This window comes from Tachyglossus aculeatus, chromosome 8 (assembly GCF_015852505.1).
Source record: "Tachyglossus aculeatus isolate mTacAcu1 chromosome 8, mTacAcu1.pri, whole genome shotgun sequence".
In the NCBI taxonomy this organism is placed as follows: domain Eukaryota; kingdom Metazoa; phylum Chordata; class Mammalia; order Monotremata; family Tachyglossidae; genus Tachyglossus; species Tachyglossus aculeatus.
In genome coordinates this window covers 396,716-420,112 of record NC_052073.1, presented here as the reverse complement: position 1 = coordinate 420,112, position 23,397 = coordinate 396,716, and the positions used below count along the sequence as shown (strand labels likewise).

At 54.0% G+C, this 23,397-nt stretch overlaps 1 protein-coding gene across 4 annotated transcripts in view; it reads right to left on the bottom strand.

The window, feature by feature from the left end:
- COPS2 (COP9 signalosome subunit 2) overlaps positions 1-23,397 on the bottom strand; it is a 29,364-nt gene that overhangs the window by 4,369 nt on the left and 1,598 nt on the right. The window contains exons 1-8 of one of the 4 annotated variants that reach the window (XM_038750300.1): positions 9,804-9,857; positions 9,219-9,254; positions 7,897-8,010; positions 6,134-6,211; positions 4,316-4,441; positions 2,480-2,590; positions 2,294-2,371; positions 823-997 (exon numbers count right to left, since the gene is read on the bottom strand). In XM_038750300.1, coding sequence (XP_038606228.1) covers positions 823-997; positions 2,294-2,371; positions 2,480-2,590; positions 4,316-4,441; positions 6,134-6,211; positions 7,897-8,010; positions 9,219-9,254; positions 9,804-9,842 — 757 coding nt within the window. In that variant the 5' untranslated portion in view covers positions 9,843-9,857. Of the gene's footprint in view, positions 1-822; positions 998-2,293; positions 2,372-2,479; positions 2,591-4,315; positions 4,442-6,133; positions 6,212-7,896; positions 8,011-9,218; positions 9,255-9,803; positions 9,858-23,397 lie in introns of those variants that run through there. The other 3 variants (XM_038750299.1, XM_038750301.1, XM_038750302.1) reach the window with 3 other exon arrangements.

Below are 23,397 nucleotides of genomic sequence, written 5' to 3'. Positions count from 1 at the left end.
CCAGCTGCTGCCTCCTGGGTGATGGTGTGATATGAAAATGAGGGAAGGTATCTGGGGTGGCCCCAGCCCCTCCCCACAACTCACTATTGACCCTCTCCCCCTCTGTCAGCCTCCACAGCTCCACTCCTCCCACACTTCCCTTCCTGCTCCTCCCTGTGTTCCCTCCTCCTCCAGTGCCGGTCAGGCCACATTCCACCCCCCAACGTCTCCGCATTCCAGTCCCTGCCCCCAACTCCCCCACCCCAAGAAGGCTGGGAGGCTCCGGGACTGCCGGGGCTGGAGTCATGGGTGTATAAATGGGGCCACTTCCACGGTCTGAGTGCCGAGGGGGCTGCGGCCCTGATGGGCCCGTGGCACGGACCCAGCCGCTGGCACTCTTGGGTGACTCACTCCATCGGGGCACGAAGGGAAAGTCTGGGACTAGGAATCGGGAAACCTGGGTCCTGGTCCCAGCTCTGCCTCTGGCCCGCTGTGTGACCTCTGGAAAGTCACTTAACCTCTCTGGGTCCTGAGTTTCCTTCATAAGGCCCGCCTCTCCCTATCTCCCGAGGTGTTGTGAGGGGTAAAGGAGAGAACTACTGACGGGGGTGGGGCTCAAAGTACTAAACAAAATCTGGGTGGGGGCAGGGGGGTAGGGGTCCAGACAGGATGACCATGACTGTCGGGAACCACCGGGCCCTGGCGGGACCGTCCGTTTCAGAGCTGGGGCTAATCGCCAGGTCACCCTTGGAGCAAGCAGCCACCCACCCCAGCCAGCATCTCCGCATGGGGTCAAGGGAGGGAAGGAGGTGTGTTCGGATGCTCAGCCCCCGACGGGCCTACCTCTGATGACTCCCATGATCAGCGGATGGGGGATGGCGGACTTGATGTGTAGAGACTGCTCATACAGCGCCTTGAGCTTTTTGTTATTTTTCTGGGCCGTGTACATCTGGATTTCCAGGGCATAGATTTCAAGTAACTGGGTGCCCTTTTTTAAGTCGTCTTCTCCGTCGTCGGTCTAGGCAGAGAACAGCACGTCGCGGTCAGATGGGGCTGGACTAAGCATGACCACCTTTAGCCCAGCTGGGCTTTGGTGCTCCCAGCCACCCCCCAAGGGGTGCAGGGAAGCAGCATAGCTCAGTGGAAAGAGCACGGGCTTTGGAGTTAGAGGTCATGGGTTCAAATCCCAGCTCCGCCACTTGTCAGCTGTGTGTCTTTGGGCAAGTCACTTCACTTCTCTGGGCCTCAGCTGCCTCATCTGTAAAATGGGGATTAAGACTGTGAGCCCCCCCGTGGGACAACCTGATCACCCTGTAAACTCCCCAGCGCTTAAAACAGTGCTTTGCACATAGTAAGTGCTTTATAAATGTCATTATTATTATAATTATAAAGGGGCAGCAGTGCGGCCAGTGGCCCATGGGATCCTGGTGGTCATTAATTAGAGAAATGGCGTGGCCTAGTGGAAAGAGCATGGGCCTAGGAGTTAGAAGACCTGGGTTCTAATCCCGGCTCTACTTCTTGTCTGCTACGTGACCTGGGTAGGTCACTTCAGTTCTCTGGGCCTGTTACCTTATCTGAAAAATGGAGATTAAGATTTTGAGCTCCACATAGGACATGGAATGTGTCCAACCAAGCCTGTCTACCCAAATGCTCAGAATGTGCCTAGCACATAGTAAGTGCTTAATAAATACCCTAAAAACCAAATACTGCGCAGGGGTCATTTTGGTGGTCATTGGGGAATGCACATTAAAATCTGTCCTGTGCTGGGCCCTCGCTACCCACCCCCTGCCCCGCAGGCCCTGGTGAGAATCCAATGGGCAGGGAGGGGCCTGAGGCAGCAAGTGGCGTCCCGCTGACCCCCTGTGTGGGGTCTCCATCCCAATGGCTCAGTGACCCGGTGTTCGGGCTAAGGTTCTTCCCTCATCACCAACTCCCTGAGAATGGTCACAGACCATCGTAGAGACAGTCTGGATTGTGTGTGTGTTGGGTGGGGGGGAACAGGGAGGGATGCCATACTAGCGGATCCGGGTCGAGCTGGTTGAGGGGGGTAGGAGGAGGCGACCCAGGCTGGGGGACCTTCTCCGAACTTCCCATAATACTGATTCCCTGGCCGGCCTCTCAGCAGAGCCTTGCCTCATTTGCTGGGGCCCACCAGGTGTGGATGGTGACTTGGCTTGTCTGAGAAACAGACAATTTGGTCATTGATCCTTTTGGGCCCAAAATCCAAGCCGACATCTTGAGTCCTACACTGTGGCTACACAGACCCACCCCCGGGGAGCCCGTGGCCGACCGGAAGACCCCGACCTGCGGGTACCTGGCAGGACTGGTGGAGCTGGCGCAGTATCTTCTGCAGCTTCCCGTACTCTTCCCGCTCCAAGTACAGCTTGCCCAGCTGCAAGAAAGCGACAGCTTCAGAATGGGCCCAACCCAGGGCCTGGGACCCGGCCGGCGACACAAAAATCCCGAGCGAGGGGCTGAGGTGAATGAGGGTCACCCTTACCTTCGTGTTTGTCTTAAACCACAACCTATCATTCTTAGCGTCTTTCAGCGCTTCCAATGTTGTTTCATAGAATTCCTGCAGCAAGTCCATCTGACATAAAAAATCAGAATTCTATAATTGTAAACAGCAAATTTGTACCCGTTAATAAGAGTTAATTTGAACAGGCTCCAAGTGCACGTTTGAACTTCAATACATTCTAGGCCCGCAGCGGCCGCATCGCGGAGTGAAGGGGAACCCCCACCCCCCAGCAGCTGCTCTATGGACAATTCGGGGCCCTGTCTCTCCTCGGTCTCAAAGCCGGGCCCGGCGCCGGCTGCTCGGGACGAGCAAAGGGGGCTGCGGCGGACTGGCCGGCAGGAAGCCAGATGTGTAAGCAGGGAGTCCACGGCTCCCCCGGGAGCCCTCCCACACCACCCACACTCTCATAATCCCAGTCACCCGGCTTTGCCGGGGCAGGGGGCGGTAGCCCTGGGCTGGGCAAATGGGGAAAACTGGTCCCCCAAGATGTCCTATGCCACCCCCAGTGAAAGCCTCTTGGTCGTGGTGGGGAAGCGTCTTCACTCTTTGGCCCTTTTTTGGATACGAATCACTTCTCCCCGGATGTTCCCCACGAATTCTGTCTCTGGAGTTGATGGGAAGGGGAGGGAGATTAAAATCCCAGGGGTTTGAGAAAAAAGGCCGAGGATGTGGACTGGGGCCAAAGGACCACGACGCTATTGGTGATTGATGACCAGGCGCTCCCAGGCAAGGAAGGACAAAACAACAGGTCCATGCCAACTACAGTGGGTCCTGGAAACATTCCAGGCCTTAAATTAAAAATAGAGCGGGGAAGGAAAACGGAACCTACACCCTGCTTCCTGGCACTTGGGTTTGTACCCTTAATTCACCCCAATCTCAGCCCCACAGCCCTCACGTACATACCTATAACTTTCTCATATTAACGTTTCTAGCCCCCTCCAAATTAAGCTCCTTGTGGGCAAGGAATGTGTCTACCAACTCCATTATACTGAACTCTCTCAAGCGCTTAATACAATGCTTTGCACACAGTAACGCTCAATAAATACCACAGATTGGTCAAAGACTGGGACCGGGGGATAAGCGGGAGCTCACCAGGCAGTGCCAAGAGAGAGTGAGTGGTGCCGTGTAAGCCACCAGTCCTACACAATCAACTCCCCAGCATGGAGTCCCAGGCCTGACCAGGGCTCAGTCGCGGCTCCTGATGGGAGACTCAGTCCATATGCGGAAGGGCGTTTCTAGGGAAGCAGCGTGGCTTAGTGGAAAGAGCACGGGCTTGGGAGTCAGAGGTCGTGGATTCTAATCCCGGTTCTGCGCCTTGTCTGCTGCGTGACCTTGGGCAAATCACTTCACTTCTCTGTGCCTCAGTTACCTCATCTGTAAAATGGGGATTGCGACTGTGAGCTCCACGTGGAACAACCTGATTGTCTTGTATTTACCCCAGTGCTTAGAACAGTGCTTGGCACATAGTAAGCGCTTAACAAATGCCATAATTATTATTATTATTATTATTACTAGCTCCCAGGGCCCACTAGTCTTGGATTTTTTCCTTTCTAAGCCAAGGGACTGTCTTGAAGGCCCCAAGCCCCCCGCCTAGCCGACTCGTTCCCCTAGCTCCCCACCATCGAGAACGCTGGGCCCCGGTCCGGCTGGGCACCCGTTGAGGAAGCCCCACCCATGAGTGCCCTCTGCTCTGGACCCCACGGCTCACTGCATCCAGAGGGACGCGCGTGGCCGGATGCACATTCCCGACCCCGGGGCTATGCCCCAGGAAGCCGCCTGGGAGTGGTTGGCGTCGGCAGGGAGGACGGAGGGCCTAACCTGCTTCGAAGTGGAGATATAGTCAAGAATAGAATTAATGGATTTCTCAGAATAATTCCGTGTGACTGCGCTTCGAATGTAGGTCAGTAGCTGCTTGTATCTGTTCATCATCTCTGGGTAGTTTGTCTGTGAGTAAAAGCACGGACAGGAGCTGGTTAGAGCGAAAGGAGCAGAGATCCCCCCCGCCCCCCCCAAAACCATGATCACAACAAGTGCCCACCACAGTGCGCCAGGGGGAAGACTGTAAGGTGCCTTTCTCGTCTGGAACACCCAGTGAGCTGGGCACATGCCCAGGCTAAGCCCCCCTTTTCCTCTGCTCCCCTTCTCCTCCCCATCACCTCAATTAGCTCCCTTTGCTCTACCCCCCTCCCTGACCCACAGCACTTTGGTATATATGTACGTATTTATAATTCTACTTATTTATATTTATGATGTGTGTGTGTGTGTATATATATATTTACATATATATATATATATATATATATATATATATATAAATTCTATTTATTTATATTGATGCTATTGATGTCTGTTTGCTTGTTTTGATGTCTGTCTCCCCCACTGCTAGACTGTGAGCCCGTTGTGGCCAGGGATTGTCTCTATTTGTTGCTGAATTGTACTTTCCAAGTGCTTAATAGAGTGCTTTGCACACAGTAAGTGCTCAATAAATATGATTGAATGAATGAGTCCTCATGACTTCCCTAGACTCGGAGTCCCATGGGAGGCAGAGATTGGGTTTGTTCTGATCATTCAGCGCTCGGCACGATGCTCGGCACCGAATCAGTGCTGAACAAATACCACGGTGGCCCTCTACTATTTTGACCTTGGGGAGTGATGGCCCAGTAAGAGGGACAGGTGTCCTTGGAGCCTTGCCATTTCCCTCTAGCCCACCGCCCCTCCACACACACATCAGAGACTCCAAAGCCCTCCACACTCGGCCTAGCCACCGCAGCAGGGCTCTGCTCAGGGGAGGGTCCCAAGCCCGCCCACCTCCCTCCCTCTTCGGGCCTCGCTCTCGCCTCTCCCTTTCCCCTGCCCGGGACTACCCCCTCCCAACCTCAACATGGGGTTGACTCCAGTTCTCCCCATCTTCGAAGCTCTTCTGGGAATCCGTCTCCTCCAGGAGGCCTTCCCTGATTAACGGCTCCTCTCCCCACTGCCATTTCAGCCCTGTTGTGCCACCTAGGCACTGAGGAGCTCACCCCACCCCCACAGGAGGTATGTGCGCATCTGCCATGCCCTACGCCTCCTCCTCTTCCTCTCTGTAATTTAGGTGTTCGTCTCCCCCACCACCACTAGACAATAAGTTCCTCACAGGGAGGGCAGAGCAGGGTTCCAGCTTACTTCCTGTAGTAAGTGCTAGTCCATTGCTGGAAGCACACAGTTGGCGCTGAGTGAATGCTGCCAGCTGCCGACTGCCTGCCTGGGGCTGTGGTTTTCTGCCCGACTGCTGGGGCGGGAGCCGATCCCCGGCCTTCTTCTCCTTGGGCTGAGTGGGAAGCCCGGCCCCCATCTCTGACACCTGCCGTTTGCTGTCCATTAAGGGGGTGGCCCCCACCTGGCCCCAGGCAGTCCAGAGTATGGCGGGGAGCAACAGAACTTCCAGGCATTACTGCTGCATGGGAGGGAGACCGAGGCCCGGCTGGGGAGGGGAAGGGGCCACGGTCCTGCCTCCCTGGGGCTAGGCTGGGGGCTAAGAAGGGCGACCACGGGGCTCCTAGGACACAGCACTCCACTGCAGGCCCAAAGTCTCCCCTGAAAATATGAAGCATCAGCACCCAGATCAACTTCCCGGAAACTAGGGCGAGCAGCTCTTACCAGCTTGAAGTTAATTTTAATCATCTGTTTCAGTGCTTTGAATCCCCATTCTCCCTTTTCACCTTCAAGTTCCAAAACCTGAAACGGAAAATGGCAGCTTACTCATTTCTGGTGACATCAGGGACCCAGCAATCCCAAACTGACTTTAAATTTCTTGGAACGCTCCCTCTCCACTGTTTTTCAAGGTAGACAGCTTATGCAAATCCCCCAAGTCACCAGAGCTCCTACCCTACTGTGCACCAAACAGAAGCTACACTGGGTATCCTGTTAAGCCACTGAACAGCAGGAAAACCCCTTGGCAAAAAGATCCTAAAACCTGATTCTTCGGACTTGCTGGCGGGTGGAGCCAGGAAGCGGCAGTTGAGCTCCGTGGCCCCATCCGGGGCTCCTGGACCGGCGCAAGTCCTATTGGGTCCGGCACGTCACCAGGAAAAGGCCCTGTGCACGCCCCGGGCCAAGCAGGAGGGATGCTTGGTCCCCAACCGCCTTTCTGGGGCCTGCTGGCCAAACTGCTGGAGGCAGGTTTTTGGGGCAGGGGAAGGGGGCTGAAAAGGCAGGAAGATCGAGACCCAGAGGGGGCCGAGAGAAACAGCAGGCAGGGCAGGCCAGGCCAGGGCAAGAGAAAGAGCAAAAGAGGTGGGAGGCGAGGAAGATCGAAAGGGAGACACAGAGAGGGGATGGTGGGAAAAGTGCAACAGGGAGGACCAAAGAGGGAGAGGGAGAAAAAGGGAGATGTGGATGGGGCCAGAGACAACACCCAGACAGGCAGGCAGACAGGCAGACACCCACATACACCCCCAGGTTGATGATGTTGACTGCTTGTAGGACGGGCCTGGGCCTAGGTAGTGAGAGAGGGAGGATGGAAAGGGGGGACTGGGGTTCTCCTAAAACTGGCTATCACCAGGGCAGCCAGTGGAATCTGTCTGCCTATGTGACGATTCTCCAACTGGGCCCAAACCCAGTCCAGGCCCAGACAGACAGGTCAGCTGCGGGACATGGCTAGACATGTTTGTTCTTGTATTATACTTTCCAAAGCTCTTGGTATAGTGCTCTGCACCCAGCAAGCGCTCAATAAATACAATTGAATGAATGAACGAATAAACAGCTAAATAGGAAGATGAGAAGAAGGAAGATGGAAGAAGAGGAGAAGAAGGAGTGGGGAGGAAGAGGGGGAGGAGGAGAGGGAGAGGGGAGGAGGAGGAGAAGCAGCATGGCCCAGTGGACAGAGCACAGGCTTGGGAATCAGAAGGACCTGGGTTCTATTCCTAGCTCTGCCACTTGTCTGCTGTGTGACCTTGGGCACGTCACTAACTTCTGTGCCTCAGTTCCCCCATCTGTAAAATGGGGATTAAGACTGTGACCCCCTAGGGGACATGGACTGTGTCCGACCCGATTACCATATAACCTCTCCCAGCATCTAGCACGTAGGAAATGTTTAACAAATATCATTTTAAAAAGGTGAGGAAGACAAGGAGGAAAATGAGGAGGAGGAGGATGAAGGAGGAAGATGAGGAGGGGGAGGAGGAGGCAGTCGCTCTCCCTCCTCCATATCGACAGCAACAGCAGTCCTGGGTGCCATCGACACTGCAGCTGTCTTGGGAGGAGAGGTGGGGGGGTCCTGCTCTGGGCCTCGGTATCCAGGGGAGAATCCCAAAAGGAGGCTGTCCCGGCTAGAGCGGCCTACCCAGCGGTCACCTTGAGGAAGGCCTCAGGCTCGTCGGGCCACTGAACGGACCCCAGGGCCCAGGGGACCCGCCACGCACCTTCTGGAAACTGCTTAAGGCTGCCTTGGGATCATCTTCCTTCAGCGCTTTGGAATTGTAGTACTGGTTCTCCAGGTCAACGTTGGGCTCAGAGTTGCTGTCCTCGGAATACTCCTGCACCAGGAGGAGAAGAGAAGAAGTGAAGAAGGCTGCACAGCTGCAGTGTGGGAACGTCACCGAAAGCGTCACCCGGCCTTGGCCACCCACCAAGGGGCAGTGCGGCTGGCTCCTTCCCGGCAGTCCTAGGTGTCGGTCAAGCCCGGCCCTGGTCCCGGCCCACAGCTTGGTCTGGGAGGCAGCCTGCCCCCGGAGCCCCCGACCCTCCAGAAAGTTCGGCGCTAGACTAGGGGTGACTGAAGAGAGTGTCCTAATGGACAGAAATCTCAGCTGGGAGTGGAACTCTCCTTGCAGAGACGTGTCCACTCTCCCTCGCCCATCCTCTCTGGGTCCCGTCAGGAGGATCCCCTCTCGCCCGGACGGGAGCCGGGCCCCACGAGGTGATGGCGGAAACGCCACGACCCAGACGCTCTACCGGAGGAAGACTGGGGAGCGCGGTGGGCCTGTGACCGAGACCAAGAGCTGTGATCGGTGTGGCCACTGTGGGATTTGTGGCCCAGGACCCTGCCCTGGGAGTCCCGGCCCCGCCCCATCCCTGTTCTCCCACTGGAGCTATCGCCTAGTCCAGAAACATGGCCTTTGGTAACTAGAACTGTGCCCCGCGGGCCTGGGGGCCCTCAGAAATGGCTCTCAGGCATCAGTCCTCATTAGCCATCAGACTGCCAGGGGGTACAGGCAGATGGAGAGGGAAAGCAGGCCCGGGGATGGGGAGGAAAGGGACACCAACTTAGAGCGGGGACTAGTGGCCACCAGATGGAGGGGAAGCAGGAGGCAGACAATGAGTCAAGAGCAGGGGCAGCGGGGAACAGGTGGCCGTTTTTTTGACTTTCGGGCTCTAGCCTTTAAAGCACCCATCTTTCAGAGCACCCCACTGCTCACCTCCTCAGGTTGGTGCTCTCTAATCCCCGCAAACAACCTTCAAAATGAATCAATCCATCCATCACGAGACCATTCTGAGCACCAGCTGTGTGCAGAGCACTGGACTAAGTGCAAGGGGATGATAAAAAAATATCCCCCCTGCCCTCAAGAACCTCTACAACTGCACGGGGACAGTCCCTCACTCTCAACTCTCCTGCTTCCAAACCATGGCTCACCACTCTGCCACGTGTTTGTCCGTCCATCCGCCTGTCCCTCCCACCTACAAAAACCCTTCTAAAGAGCCACCTCCTCCAGGAAGCTCTCTCCAGACCAATCGATCCCCCTACCTTTCTGGCCATGCCCGGGCTCCTGGCCATGCTGACCTGCGGTGCAGGAGAGAGCGCAGTTATCGGGCACGAAGCTTCTCGGGAAGCTAGCGAGGGCGTCCCCAGACAGAGGGGGGACAGGAAGGAGAGAGGGAGGAAGAAAGGGTGCCTTGGGCGGGGCACTCTGGGCTTGGAAGTCCCACGAACTGGGTCCGAATTGGCCACTTGGACCTCCTTCGCCTGCTCTCCTAGGCTCTGTAGCGGATAGAGATTTCTGACCTACGGCTCATCTTCCAGGGTGGAGAGGGCGGAGCTGGTACCCCGCGGCTGAAGGCCCCAACCCTCCCCGAAGCTCCAGCCCCACAGCCGAGGCGGGCTCCCTTCTCTCCCACCAGCCACCTGCCCTCCCAACCTCAGTGGCCCTGGGAAGGCCGCCCCAGGGTGGATTAAGGGCACCCCCCCGCCCCTCAAGACCCCTGCCAGCCCAGCCGAGGACTTGGGGGCTGTCCCCTCCCTGGGCTGCTTTTTTTCCACTCACACATGTGCCTTTTACCAGTTTTCATGGGGCAGTTCCTTAATGGGCTCTAGCTGCTGTCTGTGGATTACCGTTCTGGGTGGCGAGCGAGGGACGATGTGCTTGTCCATCGCCTCGTCTCTGCCCCGGTGATTGCCGGCTGCTGGCGTAAATCCCTAAGGTGAGAAGCCTCTGGAGCTCTGGCTCAAGCCGGGCATTCTAAAGGCATCGAGGAGATGTGGAATCTGGTCAGAACCTGGCCAGAATCCAAGAGGGAACTCTGCCCGAGTCCTCTGAAGCTCTGGGAGACTCTGTTATTACGCACGTCTGCTAACAAATACTATTTTAATCGGACAATCGATTGAAAAGAATGCAAGACAGTACATTCGGCTAGAGATCTGAAGCCCCACCATTAGATTTACGGCGGGACGCTCCAAAAGGAGGTCACTGAGCCTTGCTTCTCTGGCCTACCATCCCACCGGCTTCCTCGCGACCCGAGTGGAGCTACGACTGCGTTCTCTCTCCACCAATGCCAGAGAACAAGATGGAACCACCCTTTAGGAGAGAACCCAGGAACCCCTGCTTTGTCTAGGGCCACATCCCTTCCCCGAGGGCCAGAGGGCCGAACTCTGCGGCCCCTTTGCTTCCTGAGAAACATGCAGCCTCCCCCCTTCCTTCTTTGTGATTTCCTTGCCATCCTTCAGCGGAGCCTCTGGATGCTTCGAACGCTCTCATAGCTCTCCACGAAACTGACCAAACTCAGCCCAGTCAAACGCTCGGGACGCTGCCCGGCACAAAGGAAAAGCCCAGGGTCCGCAGAAGATGCTCTTGTTTCACCGTGCTGGGCAGCGAGGTGGGCAGCTAGTTAAACCGACTGACTACAATCGGGCCTCATCTCCAGGAAACCAAGGCCCAGAGAGGGTAAGTGACTTGCCCAAGACCACACTGCAGGCCAGCGCTTAGAAGAGTGCTTGAGGAGTACCATAATAATCCTAAATGACAACAATAGTGGTAGTGATGGGAGTAGAACCCACGTTTCCTGGCTCCCTGTCTGATGCTCTCTCCTCTAAAGTTTGGGCAGAGTAAGATTTGTTTGAGTCTGAATTATTGCTAAATAAAGTGAAAAACAGTGACTCTGGAGAGCCCCCAGGGTAAAATGACAAAGTTCAATTCACCGTATCCTAAACCAGTTCAAAAGGGAGAACTAGAAGGTACTTGTGATTGGCCCTGGCCAGAACATCAATCAGTCAATCATATTTACTGAGTGCTTACTGTGTGCAGAGCACTGAAGTGCTTGGGAGAGCATTATGTACCAGAGTTAGACGATGCGCTCCTTGCAGACAGGTGCTTATAGTCTAGAAGGGGAGACAGATATGAAAATAAATGACTCTGGACTGTAAACTCGTGGGCCGGAAGCGTGTCTACCAACCCTGTTGTACTGTACTCCTCCAAGCTTAGCTCTGGGCTCTGCACAGTAAGTGCTCAATAAATACCACTGATTGATAATTATGGATCTGTACCCGACTGTTGTGGGGCTAAGGGAGGGGTGTATATCAAGGGCTTAAAATGGACATATCCAAATACAAGGGAGAAGTAGAAGGGAAAGGAAGTAGGGTAAATGAGAGACAAATCAGCTTCGGAAGCATGATTTGCCATTTACGTGGAAATTCCATACATTCTCTTTAGCGCTGTATCTAAGTCCACCTGCCCCTTCAGAAAGGGGCGCCCGTCGCCTCTCCGCCCCAGTAGCTAAGGAGCCCAGACATGGGGAGAAGCTCACTGCCACATGTCAAGGAGGAAATCCCCAGAGGACCTGCTTGGAGTAGAAATCAGCCAGTCAAGTCCCACGGGGCTGGGAAGGAGATGAATTGAACTGAACTCAGATCCTGAATTAGAGGAGATAGACCCGTAGCGTTCTGGGGTTGGGCAGGAGGGCGGGTGCGGGGAGTGGCACCGAGGCCTCGCCACCCTTTCTGCAGCCCGGGCTTGAAACCGCCGGTAAGTAGTGCAGGGCTCTGGCTGGCGTCTAGAACAGTCGGGAGAGTGACTCATCTAGACTGTGACCCTGCCGGCTGCAGGCCAGGCTCGGGAGGGGGGCAGGAGTCAGAGCCAGAGGTGCCCCGTCTGACCCACTCCCTGGCCTCAGGTAGGGCCAGGCAGCGCTTCCAGCCTGACAGGCTCCTGGCCCCAAAGGCAATGCTGAGACGGTAACCGACGAGCAGCCGGACGGCGGTGACCGGGCCTGGAGCCTCCGGTCCGGGAGCAAGCACGAAAATGGGAACCATGCGGCAGAGTCAGCTGGGCGCTCTATATATAGCTGTGTCCTCTGGACTCGCAGGCGACGCTGCTGATGGTGACATTCCCCTGGGAGCCTGCATGGGGCCGAAAAAGCCGACAAGGGACCCTCCGTCACTGTATGCGTGCACACGTGCACACACTCACGCACAAAAACAGGGACTGTCCTGTGTTGCGCTGGCATGTCTGCCGTTGGCCGTTTCTGCTTTAGCCTCCCAGTATCTTGATCTTGATGAAGCATCTGTTCGGACACCAGGGCCTGGCTCTCCACGGTGACTGACTCCCAGCTTTCTGCTGGAAGGAGCACCGTCTGAGCCTTGGATTTACCGTGTCCTTCAAACGTCTCCTCTGCCCTGTGAGCCTTCGGACTCCCAATTCCCGCTTTCTCCACAGCGGTGTTTTCTGTGACCTGCCCAGGCATGAATCCGCACCAAACTGCACAGGGAAAGCCAGACAGACTAGAAAAGGTCTCCGGCGCCTGATGCGTCACAGAACTCCGTGACCTCGAGCAGCAACAGTCCACCGGTGCTGTGACGAGCCAGGAAGGGAAACGGGGAATCCAACAGGTGACGCTGTCCGTGGGGAGCCCGGCGGACAGAGCGTGGTGGAGAGGCGAAACTGGGGTCCAGTCCAAGCCAAAGGCCTCCGGAGCTGTGGCGTCGCCCAGCCGCCCACTTGCCTCTCCCCCTGCCCCGCTCCAGCACCGTGGGCCCCATGGGGCTGGGGGAAGCTCTAGGCACCCGGAGGGGTCGCAGCAGTCGGCCGCAAAGGCCTGTATGCCTGGAGTGGCGGGGGGTTCTGAGGGGACTCCCACCGCCAGATCCACCGGCTCACCCATCTTGGTGTTGCCCTTCAGCTCTGCTGACTCGGTTACTCATTGACGCTCAATCAAGGCTCCCTCCGCTCTTCTCATGTCCTTCCCGCTCTGTCTCCGCCTGGGCCGTGAGCCCCCCGGGGTGGGGGTCTGGGACCAGATTGGTTCTAACCCACCCTGGGGCGTGGCGTGGCTCTTGGCCCAAGGGACGCGACTTCTAATGAAAACTACCATGACGACGAGGCTCTGGCCTCTCCACCCACTCCGTGGCTGGCGCCCCGAGCAACTTCTTTCCCACAGTGTCCCTTCCAGCCCACGTTCCACGTCACGGGGCATGACAGGGTCCCCGGGGGCCGGAGAGAGTCCTGGAATGCAGCCGATCTGCCCGCCCTGATGCTCTGCTCGTCTTTTCCGCCATGGCAGCGGCCATGGGAAGAGGATGGATGGCAGCTGGGACCCCAACAGCTGTTCTACCGAGACTAGAGCCGGGCAGGGCCGGCCAGGGAACCGTTTCAAGGACGTAGCAACCAGAAAACGGGAGACTCTTTTGGGGCTCCAGTCTGGAGACGACGGCAGGACTGAGACAGTACCAGGAGCCGCAGGCCCCAAATCCCCGGGTCCCCCCGCGGCGCGGTGGGCTACCTGTGGACAGACAGGCCTTTTCAGCCCCACTTACGCACAGGGAGAGCTTCATTGCTAGTGGCACCTCCTTTAAATTTATCCATATACCCTTTGAATTTACAAGTCAATCAATTAGTCAATCAGTGGTATTTACTGAGAACTCACTACGTGCAGAGACACTGTAATAAGTGCTTGGCAGAGTAAGATACAACAGAATTAGCAGTAGGGCCTAGTGGATAGAGCATGATCCTGGAAGTCAGAGGACCGGGGTTTTAATCTTGACTCTGCCACTTGTCTGCTGTGTGCCCTTGGGGAAGTCACTTCATTTCTTTGGGCCTCAGCTGCCTCATCTGTATAGCGGGGATTAATAATAATGATGGCATTTGTTAAGCGCTTACTATGATGAAAAGCACTGTTCCAAGCACGTTGTGGGGCGGGGGCGGGGGTGGATACAAGGTGATCAGGTTGTCCCACGTGGGGCTCACAGTCTTAATCCCCATTTTCTATATGAGGGAACTGAGGCTCAGAGAAGTGAAGTGACTTGCCTAAGGTCATACAGCACACAAGTGGCGGAGCCAGGATTAGAACCCATGACCTCTGACTCCCAAGCCCAAGCTCTTTCCATTGAGCCACGCTGCTTCTCTTTAAGACTGGGATTAAGATTGTGAGCCCCAAGTGGGACATGGACCATGTCCAACCTGAAGAACTTGTATCTATCCCAGCGCTTAGTAAAATGCCAGGCACATAGGAAGTGCTTAATACCATTAAAATAATAAATAAATTGGTGGACATGTTCCTGCCCATAATGAGCCTAAGGTCTAGAGGGGAAGACCGACATTAAACAGAGTAATAAATAATAAATGTGTGTGCAAATAATACACATACCTGCGGACGTGCACACACCAAAAAAAGGGAAACACTGGTAAAATAAAATACGTGACATTTCAATCAATCGTATTTATTGAGCGCTTACTGTGTGCAGGGCACTGTACTAAGCGCTTGGGAAGTACAAGTTGGCAACATATAGAGACAGTCCCTACCCAACAGTGGGCTCACAGTCTAAAAGATCTGAAAAGATTTCAAGGTAGTAGTCATAGTAATGGTAGTAAAGTTATTTGTTGAAGGTCTACTAAGCCCAGTATACTAGAGTACTAGTAGTAAAGATATTTGTTGAGGGTCCACTGGGTGCCATACACTGTAGTAATTGTAGTAAACGTACTTGTTGAAGGCCCACTGGGTGCTATACACTGTAGTAATGAGAGTAAAGGTATTTGTTGAGGGCCACTGGGTGCTGTGCACTGTAGTAAAAGTATTTGTTGAGGGCCCACTGGGTGCTGTATACTGTAATAAGCAGGTAGGAAAGATTCACAAATGCATTAGGCTCGCTCCCTGCCCACAAGAAGCTTCCATTCTAATAAGGGAGACAGACATAAAAATCTTTACAGGTAGGGTAATCAGAATAAACCCCTGACTGTTCAATACCCATCTACAAAATTGCCAAAAGTGGGTATCAATGAATACATCTGCTGGCGCTAGAGATGGCGGATAGGTTGATGACAATAATAATAATAATAAAATAATAATAACAATGATGGTATTTGTTAAGCCCTTAATGTGTGCCAGCCACTGAGCGCTGAGGTAGATGAAAGCAAATCAGGTTGGACACAGTCCCTGTCCCATGTCGGGATCACAGTCTCAACTCCCCATTTTACAGATGAGGCTGAGGCCCAGAGAAGTGGGGTGTCTTGCCCAAGGTCACAATGAGGAACAAACAGAGCTGGGGTTAGAACTCATGACCTTCTGGCTCCCGGGCCCGTGCTCCACCCCCTATGCCACGCTGCTTCTCGTAAATTGATAAGATTTGGGGTGCTGGGAGCCTGTGGGGAAAGGCTTCTTGTAAGGAGTTTTAGGAGGGCTCTAGCTGCGGGGAGGACTGGAGTCAGTCTCCTTTGGGGAGGTGGGAAGCGGGGCAGCCTGAGTGAGAAGCGTGGAGAGCTGGGCTCAGTTAGGTTATAATGGCACAGGTAGACATCGAATGTTATTTGAGGGGCTTAGAAAGAGGCTGGGTTAACACTTTCCTCCCCAGAATTTTTTGTGGTTTCCTAACAAAACTCCCTCAAGACATTACCGTGGAAATTAATAAACAGAGAAAAACTTCATTTCCATGTTCATTTTCCCATTGTGGACTTGGAATAAATTTAAAATACTTACAAAGAATTGAAACCGGCATTTCTTAACAGCCCCTGACCTTCCAGCCCGGACCTTCTCTCTCTCTCCCTCTCTCTCAGTCGCCGGGAGGCGAAGGTTGCCTGCTGGGACCTACTCTGACGTCCAGGACCCGAGGGAGCCTGGCTTCTTGCGCTTAGCATACCTTAGCTGGGCCCGTGGGGCAGGTGGGGGTAGTGGTCATGGTGTGATTAAGTGCTACTGCGTGCAGAGCACTCTTAGAACAGTGCTCTGCACATAGTAAGCGCTTAACAAATGCCATCATTATTATTACTAAGTGCCGGTAGAGAGTCCACTGATGAACACTCACCGAAGAGCACCTTGGCTCACTTGATCGACGGGACCTTTACGCAGACTCCTCTCCTCCAAACCGTGGCCCTCACGAGGGTGTGCTGACTGTCCCCTTCTGTTCTCAATCGTCCCCTTCTGTTCTCAATCTACACTCACTCCCTTGGTGACCTCATTCGCTCCCACGGCTTCAACTATCACCTCTACGCTGATGACACCCAGATCTACATCTCTGCCCCTGCTCTCTCCCCCTCCCTCCAGGCTCGCATCTCCTCCTGCCTTCAGGACATCTCCATCTGGATGTCCGCCCGCCACCTAAAGCTCAACATGTCGAAGACTGAGCTCCTTGTCTTCCCTCCCAAACCTTGTCCTCTCCCTGACTTTCCCATCTCTGTTGACGGCACTACCATCCTTCCCGTCTCACAAGCCCGCAACCTTGGTGTCATCCTCGACTCCGCTCTCTCATTCACCCCTCACATCCAAGCCGTCACCAAAACCTGCCGGTCTCAGCTCCGCAACATTGCCAAGATCCGCCCTTTCCTCTCCATCCAAACCGCTACCCTGCTAATTCATGCTCTCATCCTATCCCGTCTGGACTACTGCACTAGCCTTCTCTCTGATCTCCCATCCTCGTGTCTCTCTCCACTTCAATCCATACTTCATGCTGCTGCCCGGATTATCTTTGTCCAGAAACGCTCTGGACATATCACTCCCCTCCTCAAAAACCTCCAATGGCTACCGATCAATCTGCGCATCAGGCAGAAACTCCTCACCCTGGGCTTCAAGGCTCTCCATCACCTCGCCCCCTCCTACCTCACCTCCCTTCTCTCCTTCTACTGCCCAGCCCGCACCCTCCGCTCCTCCACCACTAATCTCCTCACTGTACCTCGCTCTCGCCTGTCCCGCCATCGACCCCCGGCCCACGTCATCCCCCGGGCCTGGAATGCCCTCCCTCTGCCCATCCGCCAAGCTAGCTCTCTTCCTCCCTTCAAGGCCCTGCTGAGAGCTCACCTCCTCCAGGAGGCCTTCCCAGATTGAGCCCCTTCTTTCCTCTCCCCCTCGTCCCCCTCTCCATCCCCCCGCCTTACCGCCTTCCCCTCCCCACAGCACCTGTATATATGTATATATGGTTGTACATATTTATTACTCTGTTTATTTATTTATTTATTTATTTTACTTGTACATTTCTATCCTACTTATTTTATTTTGTTGGTATGTTTGGTTCTGTTCTCTGTCTCCCCCTTTTAGACTGTGAGCCCACTATCGGGTAGGGACTGTCTCTATGTGATGCCAATTTGTACTTCCCAAGCGCTTAGTACAGTGCTCTGCACATAGTAAGCGCTCAATAAATACGATTGATTGATTGATTGATTGATTGACCCGACCGAATGGGACCCAAGCGCTCCCCCGGTCAGAGCGCCGCCAGGACAGATTAAAATCACCCGGCTGGCCGGGCTGGGGACGCTGAGGCCGTGTTTTGCCCACCCTGGGTTGAGAAGGGCTCAGACCGGATGGCCAGAGGCACGTGGGGATGGCGGAGAGTTGGCCGGAGGCACATAGGGATGGTAGAGAGTTGCCAGAGACACATTGCATTCTCATAAAAACAGCCCGAAAACCATTTGGTTAATGCCTAATTTGGGGTTCAAACCCCTCTCTGTTAAACCCAAGTTCCTGCCTAGAGAGACTGTGACCAGAAAACTGGAAGGGCCTTGTGCCAAAGCCAGCCTTGGCTGGACCGGGCAGGGGGGCCAAGTTCTCCCACGTCGGGCCCCTCGGCCTTTAATGGAATTGTTAATCAATCCATTGTATTTATTGAGCGCTTACTGTGTGCAGAGCACTGTATTAAGCACCTGGGAGAGGACAATATAACAGATTTGGTAGACATATTCCCTGTCAACAAGAGGCTTGCAGCATAGAGGGGGAGTTAGACATAATTATAAATACATCGATTAGGGATATGGACATTAAGACTGGGGGAGGGCTGGTGAATAAAGGGAGCAGATCAGGGTATCAGGATGACGCAGAAGGGAGTGGGAAAAGGGGAAAAAAGGGCTTAGTCAGGGAAGACCACTTAGTGGAGATGTGCCTTCAGTAAGGCTTTGAAGGTAGGGAGAGTAATTGTCTGTCAGATACGAGGAAGGAGGGCGTTCCGGGACAAAGGCAGGATGGGGTGAGAGGTTGGCAGTGAGGTAGACGAGACAGAGGTACAGTGAGAAGGCTGGCATTGGAGGAGCGAAGTGTGCAGGCTGGGTTGGAGCAGGAAAGTAGTGAGGTGAGGTAGGAGGGGGCGAGGTGAATGAACAACCCGCAGGGAGTTTAATCAAACAACCCAAGGGCAGTTCAACGTGAATCCTTGGGCCCACTCTCAGAGGTTATATAGGAAGACCCTTGTCGTCGCCTTGGCAGACAGACCTCCCGGAGCTGAGCTGGGAATCGGTCCCCACCTCCCGACTGGCCCTGGTGCACCGGACCTGGCTCTGGGAGCAGCGGCTCTAACCCAGAGCCCCCACGCTGCCGCAGCCGTTTCCCCCTTTGTAAAAGTCAGGGAATAACTGCTCCTCCTTGTTGGGGGCAGGGGACCTGCCTGTCTTCAAACTCTCTTGCATTGTACTCTCCCAAGGAACTAGTTCAGTGCTCAGCACACAGTGAGCACTCAGTAAATACCATGGACTGACACCCCTTCCCTGACAGCAGCCTACTGGGGAGGCGCTGAAGTAGAGAAATAAGATCAAATGGGCCACAGTGCTTGGAGGTGTGACAGAGAACACTGGCAGACCTCTTCACCTTTCGTCTCTCTCCCACTCTGATCTCTTGCTCACAAGCCCTCCCCCTCCTCACCAGTCAGCAGACCGCTGCTCGCTGTCTCCCCATCTCCCTGGCCCTTTCGAATTCCTATTCCTCAGGGAGGCCGTCCCCGATTCATCTCCAGGGCTCCTGACACTTTGGCACTTCAGTCTCACCTAAGTCCTCGGGGCAGGGGGGTCACACCTTAGCCCCCTGGACAGCGCGCAGGCTCGCCTATCCCCATACTCCACATACTCCATCCATCGCTTCCGTCATTCTGCAATGGATTTTAGGGTCTGTCTCCCTGGCTAGATTGTAAGTCCCTCTGGGGCAGGGATCAAGTCGTCTAATTCCAAGTGCTCCACTTGACACAGGGTCCTACTTCATTCATTTGTTCAACTGCATTTATTGAGTGCTTACTGTGCGCAGAGCACTGTACTAAGCGCTTGGGAAGTACAAGTCCGGAACATACAGAAATCGTCCCTACCCAACAACGGGCTCACAGTCTAGAAGACTTGTCCTCCCTTCCCTTCTGTGTCACCTGCCAGTTTGGCTTTGTACCCCAGAAGGCCTAATATTCCTGCCACTCCCCACAGAGTCCATAGATCCCATCTCCTTGGGGAGGCCATCCCTGATTCATCACCTCATCTCCTGACACTTTGGCTCTTGTGTCTCACCTAAGTGCTGGAGGGGGATTTTTTTTGTGTGTGTGTACACGCATGTGCACATGTGTCTGTGCGAATGTGCGTGCACACTGGTGGTGGGGGGCAGGTCATATTTATGTAGTTCCTTCTATTCTCCTATTTCTCCTATCTGGTCTCCCAAGCTAGACTGGGAGTTCCTCGTGTGTCTACCAACTTTACTGTACTGTTCTCTCCCAAATGCTTACTACGGTGCTCTGTGCACAGTAAGTGCTCAACGACTAGCACCGTTTGAAATATGATAGGGAGTAGATGAGCGTCACGGACTGATCGCTTCTTACTACTGCCCAGCTCCCGGGCCTTGGTGGTTGGGCTGCAGTGCAGGCAGTAAGACAAGAGGTGGCCGGCGGGCAGCCCTGGGGGATGGTCCCCCCGCGCCGCGCCATGGTGGTTGCCGTGGGCACAACCTGCCCACGGGCAGGGCTGCGCCAGCCTCTCCCGCCTCTTCTCTGCTGCTCCAGCCTGCACCTCACACCCCACACCCCCCCTTCTCCGGGCCACCCTCACGCCCGCCTGCCACGTCGGCGGGGGCCACCTTGCCACCCCGCGGGCTCCTGGCTTCTTGGGCCGAGCACCGCCACTAGCCGCCGCCATGCTAGAATAAGGGAGGCATCTTTTCTGTTTTCCAACTATCTTGCAGCTTCTCCATTTACAGGGCACACTTTTTAGTCTCTCATTTTCCATACATTTTCTTCCATTCGTGCACAACCCTTCCGTTTTTTGTACTGCTCTGTATAAAGAGCATTCCCTGGTTAGACATTAAAACAGTGACAGCATGAAACACTGGAGATGCAATCTGAAACAGTACAGTTGGGATATCAACGTTTAACCAAAGCTGTAAGCAAAAGTCACTTGGTTAATGGAAATTTTACAAAATCAACTCTGTTGTACTGTGCTCTCCCAAGCGCTTAATACAGTGCTCTTGCACACAGTAAGTGCTCAATAAATACCACTGATTGATGGATTATGAATTGCTATGGCTAACTGTACGATTTCAAAGCTGCTGGGGGCTTATAGCCTGTCGCCTGTCCCACCGTCGACCCCCGGCCCACGTCCTCCCCCTGGCCTGGAACGCCCTCCCTCCCCACATCCGCCAAGCTAGCTCTCTTCTTCCCTTCAAGGCCCTACTGAGAGCTCACCTCCTCCAGGAGGCCTTCCCACACTGAGCCCCCTCCTTCCTCTCCCCCTCCTCCCCCTCTATCCTCCCTGCCTTTCCTCCTTCCCTTCCCCACAGCACCTGTATACATGTATATATGTTTGTACGTATTTATTACTCTATTTTACTTGTACATAGCTATTCTATTTATTTTATTTTGTTAATATGTTTTGTTTTGTTCTCTGTCTCCCCCTTCTAGACTGTGAGCCCACTGTTGGTAGGGACCGTCTCTATTTGCTGCCAACTTGTACTTCCCAAGCGCTTAGTACAGTGCTCTGCACACAGTAAGCGCTCAATAAATACGAATGATTGATTGATTATAGGAACAAAATATCCTGGCATATATAATTATTGAGAAGGGTCAAGAAAAACCAGTAGGCACCATGACTTCTGAAACTGAGGGTTTGAGCAAAAAACCTCAGGGCCATGTTCATTTGGGGTTATTTTAAACCACTGTTTCGTCCCTCTGCCCTCCAATTCAAGGATGACAAATAAGGTACAGCAAGGAGCAAAGTGAAAACAACTCTAAGGAAAACTTTCAGGGTCAAAGACTTGTTCGGTACTGGGGCAAAGGACTTCTCAGTGCTATCCTAGCAAGTTCACTGCAGGGGTAATAAATCATGGATTACTTTAAAAATACTGCTTCTAAAATACGCCTTTCTGGAGAATGAAAAATGATATGTGTAAAGGGGTCCATTAAGGACAAAGACAACTTCTGAATCACCCACTATACTGCTACCACCACCTACTACTACTTCCCGAGGTACGAACTAGCCCGAACCCGCATGTGACACCAAATGGAGAAGACAGGAATAAAATTCAGAGGCACAGAGAGGTGTTGGGAAAATGATCCTACCAAAACTGGATGAAATTCAATAGGGACACAGGTGCAAGGGGCCCCAGGGAATGACAAACAAGTCAGCCCAATGGAGCACGGATGGGGGAAACACCGGTGAGGCACCAGTGGGCAAAAAACAACTCTGGGGGTCTGGGTCGTCAGAGAGCTGACAGTGCGCATGCTGCCACTGATCATCATCATCAATCGTATTTATTGAGCACTTACTGTGAGCAGAGCACTGTACTAAGCGCTTGGGAAGTACAAATTGGCAACATATAGAGACAGTCCCTACCCAACAGTGGGCTCACAGTCTAAAAGGGGGAGAACCCAGGGTGGGCTGGCAGGGGCCTGGGGCACCAGGAGCCGAAAGAGATCATGTGCTCTGCCTGCCCTAATTTGTGCCTTGTACACTGCACTGGGAAAACAATTCACAGACACGCTGTGGGTCTAGAGAACCATCAACAGTTATTTACTGAGCGCCTGTTCTGTGCAGAGCACTGTACTAAGCACCTGGAGGAGTACAGTAGACCGGAGGTGATTCCTGCCCTCATGGAGCTCACGATCTAGCGGGAAACACAGATGAAAGGGCTGGACCGCCCGGACTCCGGGGAAAGGTTCAAGGAATATGGGTCATCTTGCAGAGGATGTGGCTCAGATGATTCCTCACACCCGTAATTTTAGGGCTGTCACTCCTGCTAGATTGTAAACTCCTTGAGGACGGGGATAGTGTCTTCTGTCTTAACCTCTCCCAAGCGCTTAATACAATGCCCCGCACACAGCAGACGCTCAATAAACACCACTGAATGGCTGAGTACTGACCCTCTCGGTGCCGGAAGGTTGTCCACGAGGAGGAAGCTGAGTGACTAGTTTCCATCCAGGTCCACTGAGGATCTCCCTAACAAAGCGAGTAGTTAAGCAGCTAGTATGTGTCAAGCACTGTACTAAGCACTGGGGGCAGACACAAGATAATTAGACAGAACACAGCTTTGTCTACAGGGGGCTCACAGTCTGAATAGGAGGGAGATCAGGTGCCGTATCCCCGTTTTACAAATGAAGAAACTGAGGCACAGAGAAGTTAAGTGAGTTGCCCAAGGTCAAACAGCAGGCAACTGGTGGAGTCGGGATTACAGCGCTCCTGTCACCCTAGATGGATAGAGCAGTGGAACAATCGATCAATAATAATAATAATAATGGCATTTGTTAAGCGCTTACTATGTGCAAAGCACTGTTCTAAGTGCTGGGGAGGTTACAGGGTGATCAGGTTGTCCCACGGGGGGCTCACATTCTTAATCCCCATTTTACAGATGAGGTAACTGAGGCACAGAGAAGCTAAGTGACTTGCCCAAAGTCACACAGCTGACAAATGCCAGAGCTGGGATTAGAACCCACGACCTCTGACTCCCAAGCCCGCGCTCTTTCCATTGGGCCACGCTGCTTCTCTAATTTTATTTACAGAGTGCTTACAGTGTGTGGAGCACTGTACTAAGCGCTTGGGAGAGTGCACTATAACAGGGTAGACACATTCCCTACCCACAAGGAACTGACAGCCTGGAGAGGGAGAACGGACTTCTGGGACCATGGGGTCTCGAAGGAAAGCAAGGACCCCCCCCCCCCCTTTATCAATCAATCAATCGTATTGAGCGCTTACTGTATGCAGAGCACTGTACTAAGCGCTTGGGAAGTATCCTGGCAGGGGGCCAGCACAAATGCTCCCAAATGGTATTTAATGAGTGCTTCTTGTGGGAACAGCACCGTCCTAAGTGCCTGGGTGAGTACAAGGCGATAAAACTGACAGACATGACCCCTGCCCGCAAGGAGTATACAGTCTAGATTATAATCGATGACAGTAGGGGGAAACGGCAGAGTGTAAGGATTCGTACCTAAGCGCTGTGGGGCTGGGGCAGTGCATAAAGGGTACAGATCCCCCGGACGTCCTAGGGCCTAACACGAGGGGAGGAGTGGG